The sequence below is a fragment of the Linepithema humile genome, chromosome 1, assembly GCF_040581485.1.
Source record: "Linepithema humile isolate Giens D197 chromosome 1, Lhum_UNIL_v1.0, whole genome shotgun sequence".
Taxonomy (NCBI): Eukaryota; Metazoa; Arthropoda; class Insecta; order Hymenoptera; family Formicidae; genus Linepithema; species Linepithema humile.
The window spans coordinates 6,653,450-6,673,315 of NC_090128.1; the positions used below are offsets into that span (position 1 = coordinate 6,653,450).

A 19,866-nucleotide genomic window follows, 5' to 3' on the forward strand; every position below is an offset into this window, starting at 1 on the left:
CAACACTTTCGGCGAGAATAATTCATCGTTATACCGTCAGGACTACTGTGCATTCTAATGCATCGCGATGCGGTGGACGACTCAAGCGAGGAAACGCTTCCCGTGGAACACGGGGCGGGATCTGAATGAAAGCGGATAAACCAAAAAAAAAAAGAAAAAGAAGAAAAAAAGAGAGGAATAACGCCGGCACTAAAGCAGCTCGCTGCATCCGCGGACGTAAATCACGGCTGCCGCACGCATGCATGCATGCGCTACACACCTACAATAAAACGGAAAAAAAGGAAAAGGGGAAAAAATGAAAGAGAGTCGGAGACGCGATGTGCGCGACAGCGTGAGGGCGGGAGGGCGAGAGAGCGGGTAGATAGAGAGACGGAGGGAAGTTGGCTCCTGATGACGCGCAGATAAGGGAGGGCTTAAAGTCTACGTGATGAGCTTCCCGATGCGGAGGAGCGGAGGTCGAGCCTGAGAACTTTCGGTAAATGCACTTGTAAGAGCTGTTTCTTCTTTCCTTTACATTTTGGACGCGACCCCAAACTCTCCCCCGATATCAAATCTAGTTTACAACGTAAGACGCGTCGCTGTGGTTTTTCTTTACATTAATATCCTCTTTAATACCCGGTTATTGTTGACTCGGAGCGACGATTCTCTCTTGAAATCATCACGATCGACACTGTCGCAGAAAAATATAACGATGCTCTTTGCAATTGCTTGCAGAAAAGTGATATCATCGATAACGAGAGCAGAAACTATATACAAAAATAATTCATTAATAACATTACGATATTTTCTGCAAAAATTTTGACATTTCTATCGGCTATCCGATATTTAAGAATTGGAGAAAAAAATATTTAAAAAATTAGAAAAATTTATAAAAATAAAATTACTGGGAGAAACTCGAAAAATATACGACTCTAAAAAAAAAATTGAATCGATGAGACGGAAAAATTAAGCAGTCAACGCTCAGTCGCTAACGGAGAAAGCACGAGTTTCGAAAGACCTCACGTCCACGGCTCGTATCCGGATGTGCTGATGTCTTAACTTCCGGGAACGTGAGCCCGTGGCCGCGCGCGGCAGGGTGCATCGTAGCGCGACACGGTGCCGTCGCCAAAGTCAGATGTGAACTGCGGTCATTGATCCCCGAGTCAAATGCTAATTGTCTCATAACGAGTATCTGGTTACCGCATTAAATTTTTTAATCTTAAATCATATCGCGGGGACATCTGCAGGATTTCACAAAGTAACTGTGCAATTTTCGTTAAACAAGATTTAATAAAATGAGAACTTTCGTAATTCTTGGAATCGAGTGTAACAAAAAATAGATATGCTACCAAATATATCAATAAATCGTTAGCGCGAATACGAAATTGTGCGTAGAACTTCTTTCGTCGATATTGCAACGAATCGATTCGCGTTCGAGACTCGTCCAATTACACCGGTTGCGATTGGTTCGTTACTGGCGAGCGGAAAATCAAAATAAAAGTATATTGGGGAGAAGATAGAGGCGACAAGCCAAAGGTAACATTGACGGCTCCCCCGGTTGCCCCGTCAGCGTTCCTCCGATATCGCATCGGGTTTACGGCTGCGGCGTGACGTACTCGTCTGCCCCATTGGTTTACCACCCTTGCGCCTTATACCTACCTACCGCCACCCATCACCATTCCCATTATCCACTCACTGTGACAGAGCTCTCTTGGGACCGTACCCTGCACTACGGGCGGCCCTTTCATCCGATTTCGAAGGGCCGCGGAAATTCTCGATGTCAACCGCTTCTTGTCGTACCTGCGTAATTTGTCGAACGGGACATGATGGTTACGTCGAGTAAGCATAAATAATACATGTGACGCGCCGGAATTGAGTGGCGCATATTTTCAAATGCTCCCGCGTGCTGCCGGGGAGGGGCGGTCGCCAAATTAAATTCTGTAGTGTAAGAGATTTCGCATTAAGCGGTTTACGAAAACGAAAGGTATCGGCGTTCGCGCTCTCTCGATTGCAAGAAGAAAAAAAAAACGAATTTTACAGTAATCGATCGATAGATCGGCAATATTTCGCACGATTGAATTCAATGTACAGAGGGAAGCTATCGACCTCGCAATGGCTTTCGCCGTTGGATTGCAGTATCGCGGATCGATCGTCGTCCAAGATGCAGCGGCGTCGTTAACGGCGCAGCTATTAAGCGTACGTAATTAGAGAAATAAGTATAAGAGAAACAACATGCCCTGGCTCGAGGAGAGGACCCTGACTCTGTTTGTACGGGACACAGAGGTCCGCCGGTACGAACCAGGAGTGAGTGAACGCGGGGTTGAGCGCCCCAACGGCCCCCTGATGGGGTCCGCCGACACCGACACCGACACCGACCCCGACCGGGCTTTGTCGCTGAAAGCCCCCGTAATCCATGGCCACCTGATACGGCAACATTTTCTTCCACGTCGCTTCGTCACTTATCTTCACTTATCAACGGTCTATCAAAACGGTCTATTCGCCGCGCGCGCACTGGTCACTCGCGTGCCACACAGTCGCACACAAACTGGCACCCGAACGACACCCCGGTACCGTCCGTGACAATCGTCCCCGTCATCGTCGCGTACCTCGACCGATCAGCTGGCGCTCCCCTTCGAATCGCCTGCGTGCGAATCGCGCCTGTCAAAGTCGGGAGGAGACCGTGAGGCGACGAACGAAGGCTCTAAACGGCCGTCCGGCCGTTCGGGTTCGTGACCGAGCGAGCGACTAGATGGGACTGTACCATCCTCGGGAGCGAGACGTCGCTGGCGCACCGAGTGCGCGAGAGGACGAAGGAGTCGGGAGAGTACGTGAATAACGGGAGCGTGCGCCGAATAACGGGCGGAGTTATCCCGCCCACGAAACGCCCTGCTCAACGAACGATGCTGCTTTCCAGCACATTTCCAGCACGACGCGCGTCCGCCCACTACCTGTCTTATTTCGTCGACGTCGACGTCGCTTTCGTCTTCGTCCACGTCTTCGTCTTCGACTTCGTCGTCGTCTCTCGTCCTCGTCATAGTATTCCACTCCGAACTAATGCCGCTCTCTCTCTCTCTCTCTCTCTTGCGCGCGCGCGCGCGCGCGTGCTCTCTCCCTCTCTTTCGCTACGCGATGCGACGCGATACGATGCAACCTCGTTCTTCTTCATCGAAAATGCCGTGTATTACTCCGACAAGATTCTTTGTGCCATTTTCATTTCTGTACTTTTCCCGGCAGAGGAGAGACCGTGATTGTTAATACAATATTATAGAAAAGTCGATAGTGTAATATTGAATGTTAATCAGCGACTTTATATTGATAAACTATTGGATGCGTTATTGAATATATTACACTAAAAATTTGTATAAATTAATACAAGTATTATTTGCCATAACGTTCAACATTATCGAATGCAGCGAGTCTTTAATATTCATTTCATGCTTACGGAAGTAGAAACTTTTATCATTTTTTACGGACGTGTGACGTTCACAAGCATGTCATATAAATGTGCATTTCTATGACATGTATATATATAAAGAAAAAAATTTTAATAAAGTCACATTTTTCTTTTTTATATCTCTGAAGCAAGGAAAGATTATCTGACTATATCCTTCTTTCACAGTTGCTCCATTTAATTCCTGCAGTAAAAGAACTTTGGAGCGATTAATATCAGGTTGTAAATTTTCAAATAATCTCGAAAATCCTTCGATTAATTTTCGCAAAGAAAATTTAGAGACAAGAATGTATCGGTAATTAATTACACGAACAAACTGATCTAAAAAGTGATCTCTGTAGTTTGATGCATCTATTTATCGCAGATATAATCTCTCGTGTCCGTGTAATCTTAATGCGAATCAGTAACCTGCATAAATTATTCCACGTCTAAAAACTGACCAGCATTGTTTCATATAAACTTTCCTTCAAGACATTAAGCAAATAACGTTCGTTAAAAGATGCATAAACAGATAACAATAAATATTTCCAGAATAATACGTATCGCGAATATAATTTTTCAAAACAATTCCAATTAAACATAAAAGGTGCGCGCGCAAGAATTTTTGGCAGCTAATTCCCACTTTGAATAGAAATTACTCGCGCGACAAAAACATAGGCGAACGTTCGCGTTTCTAGACTTCGACGGCAACAATCTAGCAGGTACGAGACGATCGAAGCCCAGCACGGGAAACGACGCATCGGCATTGCTAGATACGACGAGTTTGCTGTGTGTACTTAGCATGCATCCCCGATACGAAGGATTCCTTATTGTATCGTTGCACGTGAGCGTAATGCACAAATATGAACTTGGCTGCGGGCTCGTTCCTACCGAGCCTCGGTGATAACTCCGTTCTCATAATCATACATATGGATGTCCTGTGCTCGTGGCCTCTTCGACGGCTACGTCGCTGCTTATCCAACCGAAATAATATTCACCGCGACTGTCTAAACCGCGTTACGCGTTAATTAATCACTTTCTTCGTCGCCGGAAGAATCACGCGCGTTTCGAAAATACGCACGCCAAATTGAGAAACTAGTGCCGTCCCGTTCGATCCTGCCGTATTGTTGATAGAAATCGTGTCGATCGATCATCTCCCCGCGTATTATCGAAACTCTGAATGTTCGTGCAGGTGGAGGTACAATTTAGCCGCATTAACCGGGTGCTTAATCGCCTATTTCTTCAATCGGATAATATCGCTTTATACAACGATGCGTATCTAACCCTTTCCGGGACAATGTATCAGTGCGGACATAAACGTCGGCCGTCGGGTAAAGAAGGGCCCCATAAAAGCCGCCGCCCCCGCGGCCCGCGGACGCGATAAGAGTTATCTCCATTCTCTAATTGAAAGTTAATTGGTCCACCGTTAGTTAGTCGCAACCCGGCGCTACGCCACCCGACCGTCTACCACGGCTCGGGGCGGCAATTTAGGAACACTGTACCGACAATAATGAGACCCTATCTTATGGCGTTACCGCCGACTGCTACCGCCGCTTCGGGTACACGTATTACCTACGGTGTTACGTGCGCGCCAAGTCCTCCCACGTGTTCGTAATAAACTGGCCCGCCGCCTCCGTGTAATCGAGAATTTCCGACAAACACGTACCAAACGCACGTACCTGAGACAGAAAGATTACGATCGAGCTTTCGAAGAGCGAGAAGCGAGTGCCCGACTTGCTGGCTGCACGTGTCTTCTAAGTAGCTACGCGTGTTGTACTAGTTAGCGGTGGCCACTGATTACCGGTAGACGAAAGAGATAATATCGCGATGGAAAAATAAACGAGCGTATGAATGGGCCGTGGCGTAGGACGCGCCGATTATTTCATTAGAAGAAACGAGGCAACAAGTTCTGCAAAAAGAAAAGCAGAACGAGAGATACAGACGCATATGTCTTGTTGTATATTTTTATTCAATTTTTATTTTTGCATCTCTCGTTTCTTCAAATGGCACAAGCGACGCATCCTACGCGTAAAAGATTCTTCAACGATCAAACAACAATTTGGACGATCATTCATTAATGGAAGGATATAAAACAAATTCTGTTCGCTCGAGAAACGTTCGAGCGCCACGAGAGACGTCCAACCGTATCTTGACACAGTTGCGGATCGAAAGGGCAAGCACGGTGTTTCGTCCGTGCGCGATATTTGTCCACAGGGCGCGCGAGATATCCGAGGGTTAACGCGTAAGCGTATGCGGCTCCTGTAATTTTTCAAATTGCACCGCTGTCATTCACCCTCGAAAGCGGAAACGCACTGCTCTCTCCCATCCGTCCTTCACTTCCGTCTTTCTCCAACCCTCCCTTCCCTCCATTTACTACCTTCTCCCGTCTTCGCCTCTCGTGCGAAATTCTCCCTCCGCTTTCCCCGGCACAAGGGGGAGTCTGGCTACTAACGAGAAACGAAGTTATTTGAGGGTGCTGCAGAAAGGAGTCGGACAATCATAATAATCAAGTGCGATTCGCGTTTATTGTTGGCGATTATTGCTCGCCACCCTCTTGGAAAAGCTCGCGGCCTTTCCACCGCCGCGATGCGGCGGTAATAAATAATAACAACCGAATGAATCTTCGCGCCGCGGCGCGAAATAAATAGAGTTAAAAACTTCACTGATAGCGAGAGCTCCCGCGAGATAAACCTCTGAAATATTTCGAGACGGCTCTTCCGCACTCCTTCCGCCGCGCCTCGTAATGACTAAGCTCATTTCACCATCGGTTTTCACTTAATGAATCTTGTCCTCTCTTATGAATTTATCTTCCTCGGAATTTATGATTCTCCCATTTCAAATAAATAATGTACAATCGCGAAGAAAGAAAATCGTTACGATATTGACGCAATTTGCGGTATCTCACAAATGTCATTTTGCGCACCGTGGATAAAAATTATTAATCGGAAATTCCACCCTCCGATCAATCGTTTATCAATTACGTGACATATTAAGCATATTAAAATAGAAGAAGAACTCGGCGTGTATAAAGATCATCCCCTTGTCCTCCGCGATTCATAATTGCGTCGGGGTTTCAATTATGTCTGTCGTCGAGAAAGATTAGCGAAACAAATTGCCTTTTCCCGCCGTCGGCCCGACGCACACACAGCGTAACTTTTTTAACATTAAAGGAAAAAACCGCCCCAGTGTGCCTTCGGAAAAAAAAACGCTCGTAGTTAGGCTATCGTGGTACCCTCCCTGTCGCGCTACTTAATTATGCTTTGCCATCTTCGTTCAGGCTGGAGTAATCTCTTCGTCCTGCGCTGCTCCTTCCACGACGCGCGCATTCTTGTTCAGATATTACGTTTTTTTTTTTCAACCGTGCGACTCTACCACCGTTCGTTACACGCGCATTTCATCGATTGCTACAACAACTGCTGTCGCTACTCAGAATTATCGCGCTTCGTCTTTTCAGCGTGTATCGTCGTCGAAGGCTACTTTGACTAAAAATCTGACTGATTGGCCGCAACTGGAGTTGATTAGATTCTATTTACTGGACGCAAGTTTAGTGGCTCGTTCCCCCTTCGCTTCCGTCTATTTCATCCCCTTTGTAGCAAATCAACCGATATACGGGACCACGATCCACGCGGACCTTTCCTGGTCCGTCGCTAATTTAGAAGGAGCGGATGCGAGTTCTCGCAGCCTCTCTTTTACAGTGTTACATTTCTTGCAAATAGTTACAAAATGTTCGAATACTCAAGTATTGGATTATATAATAAAAATAACGTCGAATTTTTTCAGAGATGGTGTTACTATTTTTTATACGGCATGCTTTAAAAAATCGTAGTACAAGCAAAACTTCACTACAACTTCGACAAACAAATATTTAATTTAATCAAACTGCCCTTTGCCTGTCAAAAAAGTAGGCAGATTTCTTTGAAACATTTTTTTTTAATCTCAAATTATTTATTACACAACTCAATATCTTGTATGTTTGTATCAAAAGATTTGAGTAAACATATGTGTATTAATGTTGATTATTATATATATAAACACACAAGATCTTTCGATTCTGCTTATGTTTCGTGAAGTAAAATGGAATTCCGTGAAGTAGAATAAAATTTCGATTAATGGACAAGGCTAGAACTGTTCCTTCGAAGCGCATTTCTTTCCACACGTGCTGCTCCTGCATTCTTACGAACATGGCAATTTTTGGACTTGCGAGCGTGCCGTGGCGTCGATTGACAAGCGGGCAAGGGCAGCGAACTAGCGATAGAAAATGGGGAAGGAAATAACAGGGTTCGGGACCCTATCGGCGAGGCAATCACATCCCCCTTCAAGAACACACTGGCATTCACTGAACTTTAAAATCAAATAATGCCTATTAAAATAACAATACGCATCTCCGTCGTAGCAGGTTAAACATTCTCCCGCTCGCCGCTAACCCGCTCGCGTGCGCACATTACCGCGCGGGATCGAGTTACGACAATTACGTTACGTATCGCCATTGCTATACATACTGAACCGAGTCGAGGGGTGTCTCCCCCCGTGCCCTCTAATATCTTAATCAAACCTAAAAGACGGTTTGTTTTCGCGCACCCGCGATTTCCGTCGTATCGTCGCGCCCGATCAGTGGCATCGATCGCTCTAATAACGTATTTCGCAATTAATGGTCTGTTAAAATAGCACTCGGATTTCGGATAAAATGCGCAAAATAGTTTTTCTCAAAATCACCACCTGTACGAGTGAAATAGAGATGGTTATCGTGATCTGCAGCTTCGTCCAAAAGAGTGATATAACACAAACGGTGACGAGATCGTTATCGCCGCGATGGTTATCGCATCGTGATACATCCCTTGTGTTGCTAACCTTGTAGTATTTGACGCGGCCGCGTTGCTCCCCGGCGATTCTGCTACGTCGATACTCACATTAAAATAAGAAACATGAATACAAAAATAAATTTATGTTTCTGGCAATTCATTGGAATGCGAAAGTGAAATATTAATATTCTTGGCGACAATTGCTCAATTAGATTTTCTTATTCTTAATTTTATGAAATTATTTGTCAACGCACGATCGATGTGTTTTGTCTATGAAAATATCAGATATGTGCGATAAAATGATTCTTTTAGAGACAAGAAAAATTGCATGTAATTTACGCTAATAGACAAACGAGTATGCATTATATTATTTATATCTTATGACTAGTTACACTGATCGTTTTCTATTACTATATTCTTGCCGCCGATCCGATTTCGCTAATTCTAATGTAAAATGCGATGTAAAATGCGTCGCGGTCGTTGATTCTCGTATTGTATCGAGTCACTACGTGGCCACTAACTGCCGCACGCATCAACGACGATTGTTGCAAAAGGAATGTTTGCTCATTATGTAAGTCGCGTCAGAGATGACTTCGATCGCGCAACATTACGCTTCGTTTCAAGATCCGCTAAAAGCGATAGTCAGGAAAACAATAAGCAATTAATGAATTATTTATACATATCGCAATTGCTGAGAAAGAACGAAAAGTGCGAAATCGGAGTCCGTTTACACGTAGAAATCGAGGATGGCTGAGCGCGGCGGAATATTTAGGTCGATTTAATAGGAAGAGCAATTTCTTGGTCGTTCGCGATTTCCATGCGGGACTAAGGGGAGGAGACATCGCTCTCAGGTCGAAAGAGCTAAAGTTAGAATGGAAAGGTGAGTTTCCAAGCGGCTATCAACCGACATGGCGCCAGTGATCTAACGACTCGCGCTGGCAACCGGATGCGAGAGAGGAGAGGCCGATACTCGCCTCGTGAGTTCCCGCATCGGTCATTAGTATGCAACTCGCAGACGTACATATTTTGGGGAGTCTTCGCGAAGAATACCAATATTCCGCTTTGACATTCCAATAAAACGCGGTCGTTTTGTTTATGAGCTTGTACGCGCTGCTTGTGCGTGCGTGAGCGCGCGCGCGCGCGCGCGCGCACAGCCACGCCACGTCGTCACCGTCGAGGTGGTTACATCAAAACGCATGAATGGTATTGGAGATTGAAATGGGAACGAAGAGACAGGGAGTATACGACCGCACCCACACCAATCGCTGCCAGACTGCTGGAAACGCGTTAACGAACGTCGTGCCACCCTTTCAATCGCAGCGACGAAACGCTGAGTTATACCGCAGAAAGGATTCGTATTCCTCCGCATGCGCCTTCCTGTCGCTAATTCTTCAACAAAATTTACTGTTTTTCATCTTACATCGGAGACATTAATTTTTTCGTTTTTTTTCCGAAATATCGCTATAATTTAAGCTTAAACGCGTGGTCATTTGTGTCCATTGTTTCGATGAATTTTTTAATTCTTTAATTTTTTGATTTACCAAAATTATGTATGTAATTCCTCTTTTTAACTCTTTAAACAAGTAAAAATTTTCTACTAAACTTGAAAATTTCTTTAGAATTTTTTTAACATTGTAATATTATAGAAAATCTGAAAAATATGTGCCACTGTAAGTTTTAATCGTTTACACGTAGACGATTTATCAAAATACTGTCGCCAATATTTTTGTATATCTCTTATGCGGAAAATAAATGAACAAGCTTGACAGTCGGCAACGAGCAGATCGCAGAGATAATTGTTAAATTATTATTTTCGCGGGGTACGGAAGACCCGAGTCATAACTAACTCAGCGACGGAAGAAAGTGGAAAGGGAAAGATATAGAACCAATCTTTAAAAGACGCAGTCTCCGAGAAACTTTTTGCTGGTGAAATGTAAAGTTTCAATTGCGCCAGATTTTCAATTGTACATATAAGTAGGAAAATATGCAATTTCACTTTAGTACGCGATTCCCCGGTGCGAAAGATTTCACAATGCTTCGCAGAAATGAGCCTCCGCAAATGCGAAGTTTCTGTCCGTGATCTCGTTATTTTTGCGGTGATTCCAATGATGATCCGTAAATACTTCGTTGACCTCATCGTTAAACTCAATTCGTCCCGTACAAGTTTTCGTGCGCGATAAAGAAGGGAATTGTCGAACTGAGGCATGCGCGCGCGTGTGGAGGTAAAAGAACGGGCGAGAGAAGGTCGGTCGCGCGGCGAGGAGGATAGCAGAGGTGTCATCGATGCGCGCGTATTACGGCAATGATTGGTATGCCCGGCGATCGATCTACGATGCCCCCCCCCCCCCCCGCCCCGTGTCCCGATCCGCGACCCCCCGACTCCCCGGCAGGATATCGAGAATTACCAAGCACAATGGAATATACATGGTCTCGCATCGCGATCCGTTCACGGCTCTCGCTTATATATACGCGCATAATACACATTAGACTTGTTGGTATGTAGTTGAAAATTGCACCATTTCCTCGTTACGATGCGCATCGGACCGTCCAGCCGCAAACCGCACGGTGGTGCTTTGTACCACGGCCAACTTCTATATATTAAAATTATTGCTACCGCAGTAGTGGCACGCTCATTCTTGTATCTCGTTGGAAAATCGCGGGATCCGCTGAATGAATCGGATAATTCAGAAAATCCGGAATGTGTCTTACGAAAACTCGTAAAAACGTTACTCGAGATGCGGCTCGAGATATCGCGAAGGTCCGTGCCGCTTCTGGCGTGTGCGTCGCATCAGATTCACGAGGACGTAAGACGTCGTAAGATAATTTTGTCGAAACGTCGAGCGCGATGCGAAGGATAGAAGGATCCGTTATTGTCGGCGCGCCACGTCGTGTTGCATCGAATTTTCCGTCGATCTGTGCTGCGATTTCCATTTTTACGAGCGCGAGCGCACAGCTACCCGTTTCGGAATAGGATAACGGCGAGCAGTGTCCGGTAATATATTATGTACCTGCGACTCCTACTGCAGTTTCTTACATCTCTGTTAAAAACGTCTGAGATCGGAACAGAGATCGGATCCTTCTAGGGGTAACAGTATTGAGGGTGGCGTAACGGTACCCTGTGTTTTAAAGCATCTTTCTTCCCCGATACCGGAAAGCAACAACCACTGCCAGGTGTTTCACACAAATATACATATTAAATATGCAAATAAAATTCGGCAATCAACCGACCGCTTATTTTTTTATAAAAATATAAAAGATTATATCATTAAATATATGTGACGAATGAATAATTTTGATCTCTGACAAGTCATCGATTTATATATATATATATATGCCGTAATACTTATAAGCCATAAAATAAAGTCGATGTAACGTTTTAAAATGTTGAGACAGTACATTGACGTGACACACCGCTTGCGTACAAGGCAATATGTATGCTGAAAGTAGTATATTTATCATGTAAGCGAGCAATTTAGGGACGATCATTTTTCACAGGGTGCGACGACTTTGGATTCCGGGGTGTGTGACTCGGTAAGGGTGAATGGGGTGTTATTGGCCGGCGGGCGAACACCAGACGGACATCACCCTCCGAAGATCTTCAGCCTGACTGATGATTTCTGCTCTCCAGCACCGTATCTTATAGAATATCCGAGCAAATCGCTATTCGCAATCCTCTCGTGCAATTATGCGTCGTTTCTATGTGACTGCATCGCGCGATATATATACACCGCGATTCTACCATTTTTTTTTTTTTTCAGGAAAATCGAGATAAGAATTATTTTACCGCACGGCAGATATTTATCACCTCAGGCTGACTTTGCGAAGGAATACAAAAACGCGTTTTCCACACTCGGATTTTAATTCCGCTAATTAGTTTCCTTTTTAGACGCGGCGTGTACGTCAATTGCGCGAGAAGGAAGGAGCGTTTTCCCGCGGGTATACAGATAAAAGAGCGTCAAGAAACGAAGCACGGAGAAGTAACGGCCTGTTAAAGATAAGGAAATGAGGTGTCGCGCCCTGCGAATCTCCGAAAGGCCGGAAGGGTCTTTTCTTCCGCTTCGTACCGGAGCACCCCTTGGAGGATTTTCCCCTGGTGCGTTTCGGAGCTGGATGCTGAGCGTCGAATACCTTTACGCTCGGACGCTCGGACGGTAAGCTGACCCTTATTCCTTCGATAAAATGCACCGTAACGCTGTTCGCTTTCCATCGATCGATCGATGGACGTGCGCTTCCTCCAAATACGTTTCTCCTATCTTTAAGCGCGAACGCTTATTCGTACTAAAGCGATTCTCGCTTGTTGCACAAAAAGAATGTTATATAAATATAAATCTTTCGTATATGTTTTCATTTAGAATTGTCTATAATAATATGTAGGTCCCGCGCGCTTCTGTCCTTCGACCGCGCTTGTAAGTTAGCGCAAATTCGATGCTAGCCAGAGAATTCTTATCTTAATGTAGCAAATAACTGGAGGGAGCGACGGAGCGAGGTAGATAACAGTACCTACCGATTTAATCTCGCGGCTGATTTAACTCGCTTCATAATTCTTCAACCTAATCTGAATCCGCGTATAAGCATTAGGTCTCCCTTATGGACTTCATAAGCGCGTCTACGTTCGTGTTTAATTTAATACAGCTCTGTTTTCCATTAGACGACACACCATTCAGTACTTTAGACAATCTCTACGATCCCTCGTGCAATATATAAAAACTTTTACAAAAAATTTATTATTATTAGAAAAATTTGCGCGTATCAGATTTGAAGGCGAAAAATAAAATGCTAGTTTTTCATTCTTGATTATTACTTTGATTTACGTATGCAAATTCTAATTAAAATATTATAGGAAGCGCGTCGAAATTTCTTTGCTCTATATTTTACTCGAATTCGCAATGTCGCGTTGTAAATGCCAGTGAATAATAATCTTACGAAGACGGAATCTAAAAAGAATTTCTCATAAATTAGAAATTAATAATATATGTCCACTTTCTGACAGGATGCAATATATGTATGACCATAAAACGGCAAATTGCGGTTGGTCTTATAACAGCCTTGGTGTTGACAGTCGATTCCGCAAAGTACACTCCGGCGCGGTAACAAGAACTCTCGGCATATCCGATGATTTTTAGGGTGCAATATCGGGAGGGGGTTTCGGAGACGCGCGAACCCTTAAAACTGACAAGTCCTCCCCCGGAATCTTCCCCCGTGTCTCTTAAAATCGCGAGATTTTCAGAACAGATGCACCCTGCCGCCGTGAAATAGCTTTTTAAACTCCTCGACCGATGTTACGCGTTATAAGAGGCAAGCGAACAACTCCCCATCTGCTCCTGAATGTTCTGATCCTGGCAGTAACAGTCTTAAAGGGCCATTTCATATTTTCCGAGCGATATCCTACTCGGTCGCTTCTCTTCCACGATCTCCGTGTTGTAAAGTGGCGAATATTTATGAGGAGCTTCGAGAAATGACACATCCTATATCGGGCGCGTTTCATTCGCTGCTGTTCATGTTACAAGATACATGTGCATGTCTTTTGGTACGCATCGTACGCTATCAGAAGTCGATATTGTCGCTGTTGAAAATGTGCTTTAAACAATCCTCGCAATAATTACCATTATTGTTAGATATTTCTCAGATCTCGTAATAAAATGTAGATTGCACATTGATTCGCGCTGTACAATGCAACATCTGACAGATAGCAATCTGCACAAGTAATGTAATAGTATCATTTGTAAATAAATTCTAGACGAGCTTTCTATATTTTAATTATAATTTGCATACGTAAATGAATTTATTTTATTTTATTCATTATGTTGACTTACGTGTCATAATAATAAAGATGATATCGCGTGGCATATGAAGTGTACATACAATGGCTGTATCTACATGATCAAATATACTACTATCTACAAATTGTCTACCATGTATTCCGCTGCACCATCAAGCCTGGACTCATATACTGAGAACCCCAAATGTAACACATATTACACGTTAGGTATTAGACCCTAATGGGATTTACGCGTCTTAATCAGACGTTTTCATAAGGGACACGTATTATGATATCTTAGTTCTACTGCTACATAATGTTGACGAAAATAAAGACGTGACTTGTTCAACTGTTATACTATATAAAATACATAAAATATTACGATGTCTAATTAAAACATCACTAAAATAATGGCTGACGTTTAATCTATTTTTCTTTTAATTCCTTCAGTATCTTATAAAGAACTAATTATTAAATAAAAAAATAGTGGAGATAAATAATTACATGCATCTATCTTTTATATGTAAAAATTATACCGGAAATCATATTTAATATTTTAAAAATAAATTTTTAAAAAAGTGTTGTGAAAAATTTTCTGCTTTTCCCTCGATTAATGCAAACAAATCTATCTATTTATTTGTGCATCATGTGCTCTCTCTATCTTTCTCGAACATTATCTGCTCATCTCTCTCATTTAGTCAGTCCCTCAGACTACATGAAACCTGCTATGCCGACGAACAGAAGAGCAAGCGAGTTGATCGGTACAAGATGCAGCCGTGCGGGGGCAGTCAAGACTGGAGGAAACGATTGCTAACTCTTTTCGTAAAGAACATTTCGAGAGAGTATAATTTAATTTTTAAATATCTGATTTATGCATTAATATTTCAATTTATTTCAATTAATTGATTCATTATTCGTAAATTAATCAAACTTTTTTTCTAGCTAAGACGCTTCCAAGATGCAACTCGTGCAATTTGAAATGATAAATTATAATAAAAAAAATAAATAAAATGTAATTTTTTAATATTTTAGATAAATAAGATCAGATAATAATTAAACGATCGAAAACGCTTCGTCAGCAAAGTGTTTCAAATAATCGTTCGCTAATAGAGGCGCTTTTATAACGCTTTATAACGCTCAATCTCGGAAACGGTTCGTACTTTGGTACTGCGTGTCACGCAATTACACCCCAACCTTCCGCGCGGTGGTGTCGCAGCGGGGTATTCCGGACGATGAAAGGAGGGAACGTGTAATCACGCTAATTGAGTGTAGATAGGCCTCGTTGACGACTCCTTCATTACACCGCAAGAAGGGTCCTAACCGCACAATTACCCACTAAGTTCAACGCTGTCATCTTTCTGTGCCGCGGCGCGATGCGACGCGGCGCAGCGACGTTTCCGATATATCCACGATCAGCCTCAAGTGCCAAAAGCAAGATCGCGAATACTGTTTCGCACCGATGCGTTTTCCGTGCGGGAGAACATCGGAGTAACACGCGTTACGCATTTGCCGAAAACATTCTCGATTATACCGTTCACCTTCGATTTTTGCTAAAACTGTGCATTTGCGAAAATGTTTTCGCAATTGTCTGTTGGAGTCGCGACGCGAATATTTCGCACGTTCCGCCGTAATATCGCGCGCGATGATGCGAAGGATTCTGCGTAAGACTCTCATTTGTTCGAAAAATGGCGCAACAAAAACGGTTCTCGAGGCTTTCCTTATTAAGTTCACACTTTTCGTAAAGGTTTCGCAAGGGCGGACACCTCCCGGGAATACCAATGAGTTACCGGTATCCGGGATGTCAGTCCGCGGGATGGCAAGCGAGAGGGGTAGGGCACGGTCCAGGCCGATCCTCGTAAGAAGGGTATTGCCAGAGCTTAAGAGTCGATTCGTGTCTTTGAACGGTACAAGCGGGCGGGGATGTAGCCACGCGAGTTCCCGCAGCGTGATTGATCACCGAGTCTATCGTCACTTTTGTCAATTCTGTTATTTAGTCCGTCGACAATGAATCTTCGGTACTTTGAGGTCTGTCGAGTACTGTCGCGCTTCATGGATATTGATGAACAAGCTTCTACGAATCTGACGAGGAAAAAGATAGCTTCTTGCCGATATTTTCCCGATAAAAAAAACCTATCGTTCGTTCACATTCGGTATACCAACGCAATAGCAACACAGCGGCGAGTAACATAAATTTTCTAGCGCCGGTGACTTTGGCGGACGGTGTCCGAATTTGAGCGAAAACAAGTCGAGAAAATAGCGGGCGCGATATGGAAGGGGGGGAAGAGAAGCAGCTGGCTCTGTCTTGTCGGAGGCATTAATCATCGAAGTATCTAAATGACGGGATTCCGATGTATTACCATATAAATGACATCATATTTCTGGTCAGGTTTCCCCAGTTTGTCGGGTCGCTCCGACGTGATGTATGGACGACGGCATATTGGCGGGGCCACCCACCCGCTACGTCACCCCTATCGGCTCTCGGACTCTTACGCTATCGTTCCGCCTATCGCCGTTGTCCTGCCGTCACCTCGTTTCACGTACTCTCGCACCGATTAGCCCGCGTCGGTCAGCTCGTTCGGTCGCAATTAACCGGCCGATTTTATCGTCGACGCGAAAAACGAGTGATTCTAAATATCAATACGCTATCACGGGCGGTCGCGTCACCCGGGTCAAGCAGCGGAGTCGTTTTGTCCTCCCGCACGCGCGCGCGCGCAGACGAAATCGAAATTAGTTTTTCGACTTGATGGCGATGCGCAATTATGCATCAACCCGGCGTACGGCGTATACGCATGCACCGCAAACTGGCCCGGCCAAGCGGTCCGGCGGGTACATTTCAATTATTAGAGGGAATTACTACGAGCGTCCATCATCTTCTATACTTATTTTCTGCTCACGACCACTACGACCGCGGCAAAGACTAAACTCGGCTCTATGTTTCACCATGGAGATGATCCTATGAGGTTATATGCGAGGTAGGCATCATCAGAGCGCATCATCAGAGCGGTGAGAAAATAGCCTTCAATTGTGATTACAGGGGCGGCTTGGGTTCGCCTTGCCTTCGCTCACTGACTGAATCCGTCCGTCCGTCCGTTCGTCGGTCCGTCCGTCCGTTCTTTCGGTTCGTACCTTTGCAGTTACGTTCCACGCATCCACGTGTGGGAAGATGCGGCGATTTAAGTAATACGGCTCGATACATACCGCCTGCCACCGACGAGTTTCCTCCCGCGAGTCTTCTTATCTCGAGCGCGAATTTCAGCGCTCAATTTCTCACAACGTGCCGTCGTAGAATCGACAAGTGGCCGAATCCTCGCGAAATTTTACATATTAAAAAAGACACAATGCCGGAAAGCGCGAAAGGTCGACTGAATCCCGCGGGAAAAAAGATGCGGAGAATAACACGGCAAGTAAGTTACAAGTATGACTAAGCAAGAAGGTAAGGAAGATGTGACAGAATGACTCCCATCGGAGTGATACCGTAATGAAGCTTCTTCCGCGGCATGCCTGGACCCGCCGCTCCCTCCGTCCCTAGGCGTACCGCATTACTAGATTAGACGGAGAGACCCTTAGTGAATGCACTACTCCCTTAATCCCAGCGATACTTTCGGAAGTGCGCCTTATATAATAAACAAAGGCGACCCTGTAACGCGGCGACTCGCCGTACAACCGGCTGAGTAAGTGACTGAGCAAGAATGCGGTATACACGAAACAGTATGCGAACTAATATTAACAACTAATAGCAAAAGTTTCCATCGTTCAGATATAGATAAATCGCTTCAAAAACACACAGTAAGAAAATACGATAAATTTACAGAAATCAGATGTAAGAGTTATATGATAAATAACAAAAGTGTACTAAATAACTAGTGTAAAATTTATATAAATAAACGTAAATTTACAATATTTACTTAGTATATTTTTATCATAATTTTTATATCTTGTTTGCGTAAATTTGTCGAATTTTTTTACAATGCAAAGACTTCTTTTAACGGTATCCACCTTTTTCTCGAAAGACGACAAAATATGTTGACGAAAAATATTGCGTATATCATTTATAAAATATTACTAAAGAAAATTGCCTTAAAAACGAGGGAAAGTTTTGCACGCTTTTAATATACACGACTCTCAGATACGATAAATCGATTAATCTCTCCAATTTGCATAATATACAATCGAGTGTCATCATACGCGAGTTACGCGTAACAGCGAAATTGCGAGACGTCTTACTGCAAATTGTAGGGTGACTTTAGCGCGGAATTAAGTTTTCTCTAATGTCTCTTGTTCTCGCGCGCCTAATGCGCCGTTTAAGCCGCACGGGAGACTTCGAGCTAATGCGCAGTGCTCGGATTTGCGCGAAGATTTCAGCGTAAGCTGGCAAACATACAACTTAGTTACGTAAAAATATCTTTTAATACTCCCGTTCGCCGGGCGCATTGAAGGTGTATATACTTCATTTCATACGAGACTCGTTAGACAAATTCACCGTCTTCAAACTTACTTCCTCAAGTCAGCCGAATGATTTGCACAGAAATAGACAGTCAAACAGTAATTGCCGCTATTTGAGGTGAGATGAGGGTCGAAATTGAGAGCGGGTTAATGCATTGACGTCATACGTCAAGAAGAGTTGATCAGCGGTTTGTATTTCGCTCGTACTTTTGCGTGGAGTTCGCGTTCGAGTGAAGGAAAACGGACAGAAACATGGGAGTTAAATTAATTACGGGGGCAAGATCGCGAGCAAAACGCGATCATAAACAAGTGGGATGACCGGCCGATCATTAGCTCGATAATCTTGATAATAACGCGCGATGCTCCACGCACGTGAGCGCCGTGCCGACACTTTTCAGCGCTTTCTCGCGAATCTATGTCTGCAAAGTTCCCTTTTGCAAATGCAGTTTACATATTGAGCAAATTATATTAAAAATTAATATTAAGTAAGAATTGCTTTACTCAAGATATTCAAAAACTGTATCTCAGATAAAGTCGTACCAAGTCGGCGGTTGGCGAGCACGGATGATATTAATCCTCTTCCTAGACAAGAAGAAAATTCGGCAGATAGGACGCGGATAAGGACGGGGGATCCGGTTTGTTTGTGATGAAACGCAGCTCTAACGACCCGGTAACATACGGAGGTAACTCGAGACGGTGGACGGTATCATCTCCGACATCTATGTCAGCAAGTCAAGAACAACGGCTCGCTTGAGCTCTTTGCGTATACCGGGTGATGAAACAAGATCGCGCGTTACGCCGAACGCGAAATATCGCGGTTGTTATCGCGATGCGTGTTTGATTTTAAAGCTGGAGAGTTTAAAGATATCACAAAAATTATTCGTTTCGCTACTTTTGCAATGCAACAATATATATAATTTTAATAATTAAAAAGAACCAAAAATGCGCAAAAGATAGAAAACAAAGCAAAAAGATATTTCGGCTCGATTTTCGGGTCCTTTTCAGTTTAATAGAAAGTAATCAAAGAAAAACTGAGAAAATACTGCGCATTTGATCTGCAGTCTTGTTTTTCTTCTTCAAGACTCATACATTGTGCGATTAATAATTGAAATTTGTAATCGTCTTTGCGGAAGATTGATGTATACAGACACCTATACGACCCGAGCGGAAGTATATTGAAATTTTTGGCGCAAGACGTGGATCCAAAGAAGACGTACTAAAGTAATATGACGTGGAGATATGGGGAGTCGGTACACGTTATACGTAATAAAAGAATAAACTCGTTGGTATATAGGATCGTAAAGTTGCAACCGGCTTACGCGCGCGAGTTTGTACGATGTAACGCGGTTTCTCACCCTCCGCTCAACTCCGGTGAATACGCAATATCGTTTCTGTTTTAGCGTCAGGTCCGTATTTCACGTATTCGTCATTTTCATAGTGTATTTATATATACAACG

General features: G+C 43.8%; 1 protein-coding gene across 4 annotated transcripts in view; it reads right to left on the reverse strand.

Moving 5' to 3' along the window:
- The window catches only part of trh (trachealess), a 44,426-nt gene that overhangs the window by 14,086 nt on the left and 10,474 nt on the right, over nt 1-19,866 (reverse strand). Inside the window, exon 1 of one of the 4 annotated variants that reach the window (XM_012379866.2) lies at nt 2,279-2,741. The exons of 2 other annotated variants lie outside the window; for them this stretch is intronic. In XM_012379866.2, coding sequence (XP_012235289.1) covers nt 2,279-2,415 — 137 coding nt within the window. In that variant the 5' untranslated portion in view covers nt 2,416-2,741. Of the gene's footprint in view, nt 1-2,215; nt 2,742-19,866 lie in introns of those variants that run through there. One more of the 4 variants, XM_012379865.2, reaches the window with a different exon arrangement.